Source organism: Chenopodium album, chromosome 1 (genome assembly GCF_948465745.1).
Source record: "Chenopodium album chromosome 1, dcCheAlbu1.1, whole genome shotgun sequence".
Lineage (NCBI taxonomy): Eukaryota > Viridiplantae > Streptophyta > Magnoliopsida > Caryophyllales > Amaranthaceae > Chenopodium > Chenopodium album.
This window is the reverse complement of record NC_137834.1, coordinates 90,598,459-90,609,259: the sequence shown is the minus strand read 5'-3', so window position 1 is coordinate 90,609,259 and position 10,801 is coordinate 90,598,459. Positions and strand designations below refer to the sequence as shown.

The 10,801-nt window shown below is 30.1% G+C and overlaps 1 protein-coding gene across 1 annotated transcript; it reads right to left on the bottom strand.

Annotated features, from left to right (window-relative positions):
* Nucleotides 1–7,478: 7,478 nt before the first annotated feature.
* On the bottom strand, nt 7,479–10,218 carry LOC145626584 (putative trehalose-phosphate phosphatase J). Its single transcript, XM_081679040.1, has 10 exons — nt 9,862–10,218; nt 9,625–9,765; nt 9,357–9,521; nt 9,164–9,220; nt 8,950–9,051; nt 8,741–8,818; nt 8,502–8,571; nt 8,223–8,293; nt 8,036–8,128; nt 7,479–7,916 (listed from the first exon to the last, which is right to left on the bottom strand). Exons 1-10 carry the CDS (start codon nt 10,084–10,086, stop codon nt 7,848–7,850), a joined length of 1,071 nt encoding a protein of 356 aa, XP_081535166.1. The 5' UTR covers nt 10,087–10,218; the 3' UTR covers nt 7,479–7,847.
* Nucleotides 10,219–10,801: the final 583 nt, after the last annotated feature.

Sequence of the window (10,801 nt, the reverse complement as noted above, 5' to 3'; positions counted from 1 at the left end):
TATGTACTAACTGTCCAACATATAAACATAAACTAGAGGTCCCATATTCGATTAATTCCACATATACCATCAAACCCACATAATATTGAAGTAGTATATTAATAAGCAGAGCTTAAATTTGAAAATGTTAATCATTTACAAAGGCGTCCAATCGATCATGATGAAGAATAATTGGTGATGAAAAAAAATAAAGATAAATGTGGTAGAAAAATAGTCAAGATACTGTTTGATCCATGAATAAATATCTGGTCGATGCCAATTCTTCCACGTTCAAAGGGAAAATGAGCAAGTTGCCCATGTGGGTTAGTTTTTAAGCTCACAAAATCTGAATTAATTTAAACCATAGAACTAGACAAGAATTGGCACTTGGTATTTTCATATTCATATACAAATATATTCTATAACACTTTATTTTTTAAATGAAAAAGTAGATTCCAGTCCCTCTTTTAAGTATAGATTCTATTTATTTATGTCTTAACTGGTCGACTTCTATTTTATAACATTTTCTTGAAGTATGGATTCTATTCATTCATGTCCTGATTATTGGTCGACTTCTACTTCATAACATTCTCTTGAATTATCGTTTAAATTTTATACACATACTAATAGAGGGTGAAAAAAAAATTATAAATCTAAATAAAAACATCAATTTTCTAAAACATTGCTCTTTTAAATTTAATTTAACTCAATTATTATAGTCACACATTATTAAGCAAGAGATAGTGTGAGCTTTAGTAATACTTCTACTTCTCAATAGATATATTTTGATATTTCACACTAACCATTGATTAGTTTAATGGAGACTTGTTAATATCCAATCAAATTCTTGATTTTAGTTTCATAAATAGACACATGACACACATTATTGTAGGTAGTTTTAAACAGTAATTTAGTTCCCTTATAAAGGAGTACCACGTTTTTAACTCATCGACCAATAGTCACTGTTTTTACTTCCTTTAATTTTCTTCCTCGATTTTAATTTGCCTCTTTATTTTGACCAAAATCACAGTCAACCAATTACAAATAAATCAGCAATTCTGCCATTTTATTGGTTGAGAAGAACCATGGCAGGCGGCCAGCATTCACATTCACTCTTTTTTCTTTTACTGTATAAAATTATTATTATGGCCACATTCACTTTTTTTTTTTTTTTTTTCTTTTTTTATTATTTATTTTATTATTATTATATTTTTACGAAGGTTGCTAATTACTGTTGATGAAGAATTTACCCTTGAAACAGACTCCTCTAGTCATCAATCAACCACCATTAACCTATAGAGAAATTATCATCCAAACCAAATTTCAATATAAATCTAGTTGGGATTATTTTGAGCAAGGTGGATGTGAGATTGATATAGGCAAACTGATTTCTTTGTGTCTAGACAATTTGTTGGCACTTGTAATGTCGTATAAATAAATGCAATATACTTTAGTGAGTAATTTAATTTATAGCATCCTACCAATTGGTTTGTAAATTAACTCTGAATCAACAAAGGAGATTAGGAGCTGATGAGATAAGCATAAGATAATAATTAGTGGGTAATTCAAGGCATATCTTCAAATTCTCTACGTATTAATTAAACAAGCCTAATATTATAACAAATATCAACTAGACAATATATAGTATTAGGTTACCTCACATTAGTGGATGCCAATCATAAAGATTCATCTTACTGTATTAAACCATTTTGTTAATTGATATCAAGTACATTTGATCCATGTATATTTAGTTTTAAATTTATCACTAACTAGCATCTTGGATATAGCCGACTTCATAATTAGGATAATTTTATGATATTCCATTGTACTTTGTATAAATTATTAGTAATAAAGAAAAAATAATAAATAAAAAACGCAATGGTATTTCTATATTATTATTGAGACAAGGAAACAATAAATATACACTATTCTTGCAAAGCTTTGAGCAATCAATCAAGCTCCACTAAGTTTAAATTCACCAATAATTGATCCAAAAAAAAATATCATAGAAAACAGCTACTTGCAAGAAAGAGAAATAGATCTATGGGTCTAACATGTGTGCTGTGGGCGCGCGCATGCATTATGATTGATATTTATGCCTATGGTTGAGGAAAATACCTTAGCTTTCAACTAAATGTCAAATAAATGACCTTAATGTAAGCATGTATGTCCCAATAATGTAGGAGATACCTTATTCATAGATTCCTTTTTAAATGATGTGCAATAAATAATTTGAGGAATAACTAATTTAATAAGTAACCTATTGATCTGAGCTTCAATTCATGTACAAGCTTTATTAGTAGAATATTATCTCAAATAAATTAGTGAAAATTCCATGACAAGTGGTAATAAATACATTATAAATAATGAAAATAAATTTAAATATGTAAAACTTTGCAAAGGATACCCTGTTCTTTTGAGCTTCTGGACAAGTAGTTAGAACTAACAGAGCAGATTTCAACAGATCAAAGCAGGTTTCAGTAGAATAGAACATGTGTCAGTAGAGAAGCTCAAAAGAACATAGCAGAAGTATTGCTAGTTTATGACCAGGGTGATGTAATTCATCCTTAAACACGGTACGAGTTAACTTTGAAAATTAAAATGTTTTGTTTAATGATTTTTTTTTTATTTTTTTATTATTATTTTTTTTTAATAAAATTGAGCTACAAAATAATACAAGTGTGAAGCTCAATTATTAATTTCACCACAAAGGTTATTAATCTCATATCCATATCTTACAATGAAATTCATGGACAAAGGTTGGTATCATCCATGCATGATAATATCTTAATAAGTTATGAAGCTCAATTTTGTATTAATTTTAATTTCACCACAAAGGTTATTAATCTCATATCCATATCTTACAATGAAATTCATGGACAAAGGTTGGTATCATCCATGCATGATAATATCTTAATAAGTTTTGAAGCTCAATTTTGTATTAATTTCACCACATATGTTATTTATCTCATATCCATATCTCACAATGAAATTCATGGACAAAGGTTGATATCATCCATGATAATATCAAAAAGTCGCTCATCTTATTACATTCTTTAAAATTACGTACTTACACTATATTTTATTTCCAAACAACTTTAAATTGAATGTGATATATTATGCAGTACACTAGTACAGTATTGTTTATGAACGTGGAAACATGTCATATGTTTGAACGTTAGATATTTAATAATCATGATCGATGTCAAAACACTTAAAACTTTTTGTAATGACTACTGAGTGACTAGATAAGGCAATATACATATTAATTTTCGTGAAAAAACACTTCATATAATTTCCCCTTTAAACCCAACTAAAAGGCAAAAGAGGTGATGAATAGTAATTTTCTTTTTGAAAGAAAAAGAGGATGAATAGCTAGTAATCAATTAATTAAAATTTAAAGATGAGGTGAGAAGCATATAGATAATTATAATCCAAGAATAGAATACATATAAGCAAATATAGATCAGACAAAGAAGTTAAAAACAGTTGAATTGGAAAGAGAGAAAAAAAAAAAGATGATAAAAAGTCATAAGAAAAAGAGAGATTATTATTGAGAATAAAAACAAATTACCCATAATTGAAAAATCCATAAAATATGTCAAAAAAGAGTCCTTTTGACTCAGCATGCATGGGAGATAACAATGCTGAGGAGAATAAGGTTGAAGATTATTATTGAAAATGAAAGAAACCATGCATTGCCATATTATGATCATGATTTTGATAGAAAAGCCATGCAACTGGGGTCCTTAACTCCTAACACGTTAACTTCAACTTTATATTATACAATTATTTTTCTATAGCCCTCCAATTATATATCAACGTTACCTTCTCAGTTATTTGGATGGATTAGAAATTGTCTGGGAAAACTATAGATTATATTATGTATTTGTCTATATTTGTCGTCGTATAACATGATATATATGCCCACCAATTATATGTCATTTTTGCACTAGATATAACAGCTTTTCATCCAGTAAATATGACGGAACTGTTTCAATTCAGTGATCTTTGGTTTTTTTGTAGAAGTTAGCTAGAGATCGAGATCAGTCAATAATGATTGATAGTTATTTTACATACGGTCTTACCATATTAGAGACTAAAATGGATGAATCATTTGATACGTATGTTTTAGTGGTTATTAAGTAGACATATAATTATATGCGGGCATGTGATGAGGAACTTCGTTGAGAGTACAATAATGTGTAGTTCATTGTTTGAACCTTATTTTTTTTTTTAATATATTGACAAAGACACATTATATCATGAATTTTAGTACTGTACAACGTAACTATAATCTCAGAGGTTTTTTTTTTTTTTTTTTTTTTTTTTTTTTTTTTTTTTAAGAAATCTCAGAGATTTATTATTGTCTTATTAAACGTAAGAAATTGTTTATATTATTTATTTGTCTCAAATTAAATGGAACTTTCATAAAAGTGATAGGACCACATTTAATTCCATCAAAAAACAATTTAGTTAAAGTAAACTAGATTTATAAAGTAAATCAATTAAAGAAAATTATTTATAAAAAATTTTGCTCATTAAGTGTGCATACTAGACAAAACTCATCAATCTTCCAAAATAAAGGTGTGTCACTGTTTGTATTGAATCTAAAGTTAGTGATCACATGGCTAAATTTAAGAGTTTAAAAGTAGTAGTTGAGGTCCATCTTATAAGAAAGAGCTAGAGATCGGTCAAGAATTTATTGATCTTTTGCCACGCAAAACTTTCACATGAATATTATTTTGGAGGGATATCCAATTAATTCTCCAGATAAATCTGGGGGTATAATTGTCTTTTTAACTACCAGTGGAGGGATATATGCGTCTTTTCATGTATTATTTGAGGGTACATGTGTAATTTCCTCACCAAACAGTAAAAGCAAAACAAACAATAATTGAACAGCTCATCAAAAGTACTGAATAAATGACCCTGCTTTTTTAATATATTTACAAAAATACCATCAGATTAACAAAAAATCGTTTATCTGGCAGATTAACTTGTATTTTCCCATTATTATGTTTGTTTAAATTTGTGATCACTTGTTATTTTGGTTTTATCATGAACTTGTAACTTCGTTGGATGTAGATTATTGTAAATTTGAATTCTTTGATTGATAAAAGCATGATTTATGGCGCATTTATTTCTTCATTAAAAATTTAATTTAACTTTCTATGAAACAAAAGAAATTATGCTTATATATTAGTCTCTCTATATATTACACAAGCAAGTGAAACTTTACTTAAAAATTGCATTTATAATCACATGTTGTCCGTTTAGGTATTTACCGAAGATTAAAAAATACACTATATATATGAAATAATAAGCTAAGAATTTAGATTGTATAGTTACCATTATATAAAATCATTACTATTTCCTCAAAAAAAAAAAAAAAAAAAAAAAAAAAAAAAAATAGAATCATCACTAATATATATGATATGGAACCTTAAATACATATATTGATTCTTTGACACCAACTCATGCATCATTCTTCCAAATTAAAGTTGTGTCCATTAATCTGAATGGAATTTGTCATCTATCTACAGTCTACAATCACATGGTATGTCCAAATTCTAATTATGTAAGGGAGGTTTCAATGCTCCATTACTAAAAGGCAGGTTATATTCATTTACCATAGAAATTAAAAAAAGAATTGGGTGGAAAAATTAAAGTATTCGGAATATGCATGTTAGGTGTTGGTAATTTGGCATTATATCTTATGTTTGATTGTTTGTATGAGAGTAGAATCATTCAATTTATATTTGTGTGTTCTTGTGAGATAATATAGTACTATTGTACTTTTAAAAGTATTGACAGAAAGATTAGGGTTTGAGTTCATACCTAATGCATGCGTGAACTACGTTTATGACCTTTCAAACCCATCCCAGGTGATAGGACAAGTGTATGTTGTTTTTTTGGAGCATTTTCAAAGTTAACATACCTCTTGAATAATGGAATCAAAGATTTAGCATGTAAATATTGTGATTGTTTATTCACAAGTTTTTTTAAAAATAAGTTTTGTATGATTGTATCTCACTCCACATAGTCCGATCTCTCTCATCATTTGTAATTATTGTAAAGCACGGTGAAACCTAATCGTACCACAAAATTGTTAATTGTGCACAACAAACATTTCCGTCTTACATGAAGTAAAGAGTTTGACTACATGTTGATGAACTTGCTACTTCGTCATAAATGAGTTTGTTTTTCTTACAAAGATTATTTTTTATAACACTTTTTAATTAAAATTATCATAAATTTCGTATTAATTAAGACGTGTATAGTGCATCGTAACTTTTTAACAAACTACACATATCAACGATCTTGCGAATCTACAAAGTAGCAAGGAAACATAATGTAATCTCAAAATTTGAAGAATAATACATAAAGAAGAATAATTTTTTGAAGTTCCCTTTGAAGCTTAATATTAATATAAATCATCTAATCTATATTAGTAAAAGTAAAATAAAATCCATGCATACATCTCTCTAATAGAAAGTAGGAATTAAGCATAAAAGATGCATTGAAAAATTAAGATGGAGTGTCCTCTTGAAAGAAGGCAAGTGTTACGAGGAACATTGAACAAGGTTGTTGCCTTCCCTAGTAAAATCAGCTATCCATCCAAAAGCACTTTCTTCATTTATTCAACACTTTTTTATCTTCATTTCATCAAACACTTGTCTTATTACCAATTATATAATTGAAGGAGTAGCTTTGTTTCATCTTCTTCTTACTTTTAGCTTACCTTTTTATCCTCTGCTCGATCTTCATCCTTTGCTTATTTCTCTAGGGAACTTTACCATAAAAAAGAGCTTACTACAAGTGGCAAGGGTGCTTAGAATCAGAACATGTCAGTTCTTCTTGTCCACTGATTGATGAGTCCTCTCACAAGTCCAAATTAAACCCCCCCAAAAAAATATTGAAAAAAAAGAAGAAATTTGATTAACAAGTTAGTCAAACTATTTCGTACATAGTTACACTTAAGACAGTTTTGACTCACACAAACAAACAAATTAAACCAATTGGATACTTTTAAAAACCATTTGGTGTGCATACATTTGACCATTTCAGAACAACAGGCGCCGCCCACACTTATTTAACTTTTAAGAAAATTTCACAATATGAGTCGCATGTGAGTGAAATATAATGAAGAGTGGTGATTTTCTATAAACAAATTATATGTGAGTACGTGTAACTGTTGTCCCATATTAACGAAATATACTAGTGTTTCTTAGTAAGTAAGAAGTTACTTCTTAAAATATTAATTGATTACGTTAGCAGATTGTCCTCTATTATTGGCTTATGATTGACCTAATTAAGTTCAAACCATTTTAGTTCTAAATTGAACTCTGAAAATTCCACACAATTTAGCTACCATGACTATAAAATAAATAATTGAACTTTGAATTAGTGATTGCAAGATAAAGAAGGGGGAATGCAACTTGACAGATCATTTAATAGTACTTTACTAGTAATATAATTGGTGGAAATTAAAGCAATGCTCACAAATTAAAGAGGAGCTATATTTCAAATTAGTACTAATTGACAACAAGTTACAACTTACATTCCTTGGCAAAGCTTTATACACTTCAGCTTGCAAGTACTTTCTAGTTACAAGATTGATTATGTATGTACAAGCTTAATTAATCCTTCCTTCCAATAGTTATGCATGCTTCATAGTTTTGGGCCCCTCATTTCTTAGGCCTTTTTTTTTTATACAACTTAAATTAACTTCTACTTAATCTTGCTTAGTGCCTACTAAATTATCCTAAGCAAAGGGATAATGCATATGTAGCAAATCCTCATTCCCTATTCTTTACAAATTTCAGATTGGGAAGAGCCAAATGGTCAGAAATCCACAAGGCTTTTTATAGCCTAAACTGCCTTCTCAAGGACACGCGCCTCCACTTTACTAATCGTTGTAGAAAGTTCATCACCTACACCCAAAATAGAAGCGCGTTTATAAATTTTTGTACATACATACGGAGTAAAATACAAATGGAATAATATGGAAATTAGTTATTTAAGGAGAGACTAGTATTGGGTAATTAGTTACCTCGGATGGTTCTTGTAAATAGTAAGAAGCATTTGTTTCCTTGGCAATTTTGGAGACGAGTATGCCAAAACCTTGACCTCGGTCTCTCAATACCTATAAATAAGTACATTCGAAAAAGTTTAATTAGTACATGATCATAAAGTATGTGTAAAAGTTGATTAAGGATTAATTAAGGAGCATAGGATACCTTAAATGCATCTTCATCCGTGCGATCATCACCGATATAAACAGGGAAAACATCAGTGCAATTGGCCAATCCTGTATCAATTAATTAAATTAATAAGAAATTATAATAATGGACTTTGTAAAATGACAAAATCTCATTATGATAGTGATAAATAACTAACTACCCAACAAAGGTCAGCTTCTTTAACACCAATGAAATTATATCAAAAGAATATTGTTATTTTTTTTTTTTAATAAAAAGTTAAAAAATGATAGTGATATATTCACAGAAATAACTTACCAAGTGATTCCAAAAGAAATTCTAGAGCCTTTCCTTTATCCCACTTAATGGTCGGTCGGATCTCAAACACCTGTTTTACGTTAGAGAACATAACATTAGATCTTTTCGCCCAATCCTTTTCTTCTTTTTGTTTTAGATAAATTTATATTCTTTTTACCAAAAAAGCAATCAACTTGATGTTAAAGCGAAAATAAAATAATACTCTCCCCGTCTCATAATAAATTGACTTGTTTGTTTACCTTACGACCCTGAGTGAGTTTGAGCTTTGGGTATTCCTTCACCACTGACCTTACTTCATGAGACAGTTCATTCCATTTCTGCATTGTTTGATTAATCAAATTATTACAACTTAATTAATACTCCATATATATTATTAGAAAAAAAATATATATATATATATATATATATATATATATATATTGATTATGGGTAAAAAAAATGAACATACCTTTTCATCCACACAACGAAAATGAACAGACAGACAGAATTTGTTGTGTTCCACCTTAGCTCCAAGTATTGTTTTAGTTTTATCCAAAAGTGTCTTATAAACCTGTAATATTATCCATTTTCATAAAATGTCAATATTTATATATTTCTCTTCATTTAAAAAACTCATCATAAATGAACAACAACAAAAAAATAAAAATAAAAATAAAGCTAACCTCATCGATCATAGGTAGGAATTCACTAGCCGGTTGAAATAGTACAGCTTGACTTTTCTGAAGATGAAAACAAAACAAAACAAACCCACATTAATACTTAATACTACATGGAGGATAAATTATTCTCGTCCGAAATTAATAGTCACATATATAAATTAAAATTAAAAGACGAGGAGAAAATAAAAGTAATGACCTTAACATGTTTGGAGCCTTTAGCGGGGCCTTTGATATCCATGCCGTGACTACCAGCGTAGTACAGCTCAGTCAATTTGACAAAGTTGTAAACTTTGTCTCGGCACCTCCCACTCACAATTGCCGTTGGAAAATATCTACCCAACTTTCTCACTGTCCTCCTCATCTATATTATCATCATCAATCAATACAATATGTTACAAACTCAACTTATTTGTATTCTAGTAGTAATGCCGTGTTAAAAGATATGAAGTATAATATAGACATACAGCATCGGACATAAAGGCTCGATCAGGGTCTTCAACGATTGGAGACAGAGTTCCATCATAATCCAAGAACATCACAATTTGTTTCCCCTTTGACGCCTTTATTATTTGCTCGAACATGTCCAACGCCGAGGGCTGCTCCAACTATAATAAAAAACAACCAATAGATTTAATTAATTTCGCAGTAGAAAATATACGCAGAATATTCTGTATCAAAAGTAATAATCGAGGACGACTTACGAGTCCAAGAGAAGGAGTGGATTTGAGGTGAGTAGGGGAAGAAGCCCTCATAGAATCGACCCAACAAGTGGAACTGTTGATGTCGAGGTCTTTTAAAAGTTGCCTATCACACAATGGTAAGGAAATGTATTTACCAGGAATGGGAGGGGGTTTATGAGATAGTATGGTAGAAGATGAATTGTTTTGCTTTGATTCAGAATTCGACACAATACTTTGCCTCGTCATTTTGTTTGTGTTACAATTAAATTGAAACCAATAATAAAACGAGTATTGTTGTTGTTTCTAGAGAGAGAAAATAAGATGGGAGTAAGGGGTTAGAGAGAGAGACGGGAGATGAGAAAGACGGGAGAAGAAATGGGGTTGCATTTATAGGCAGAAAAAAAAATGGAAGGAAGGAAGACAAAGTATAGAGTAGTTATTGGTATTTGTTATTGTTGGGGTAGGGGGTGTGAGTGGGGCCCACAGTAGTCAAAAAAAATGAAGAGGGTCCACGTGGTCCCGGTAACGGGAGAGCTCCGCCGTTTTCGCCGTCACAGGAACAGCCGTGGGACAGCTGTAGTCTTGTGGATGTCAACAGATGTCAAACATTCTATAGCTCTCTTTCCTTCCCACGTGCCACCCATGCTTCATCACTCACTCCCATTTTACCCTCTATTATTTGGCCCCCACCACAACCCCCTTCTTCTCATTTCTCTTTTTATTCTATTTTCCAAAAAAAATAAACTATTTGGAATTGTGGACCTAAATTCATGTGTTTATTTTGTTCAGTCAATACAACAAGTATTTTAATTAATATGATGAGAGTATTACATTATTTTTAATATAAGCAATCTAATGTTGTAATTGGTCAAGTAATCAATGATACAAATCATACAATACAAGTCCCCCCTCAGGGCAGCATGAGGGAGGGGGGAAGGAATCATTTGCATCAATGCATGCA

Coding starts and splice junctions, on each gene's coding strand:
- LOC145626584 (XM_081679040.1), bottom strand. CDS start 10,086: ATGACGAGGCAAAGTATTGTGTCGAATTCTGAATCAAAGCAAAACAAT. Junction 9,766..9,861: donor CCACTCCTTCTCTTGGACTC/GTAAGTCGTCCT, acceptor TTTTTATTATAG/TTGGAGCAGCCCTCGGCGTT. Junction 7,917..8,035: donor ATTTACAAGAACCATCCGAG/GTAACTAATTAC, acceptor TTTTGGGTGTAG/GTGATGAACTTTCTACAACG.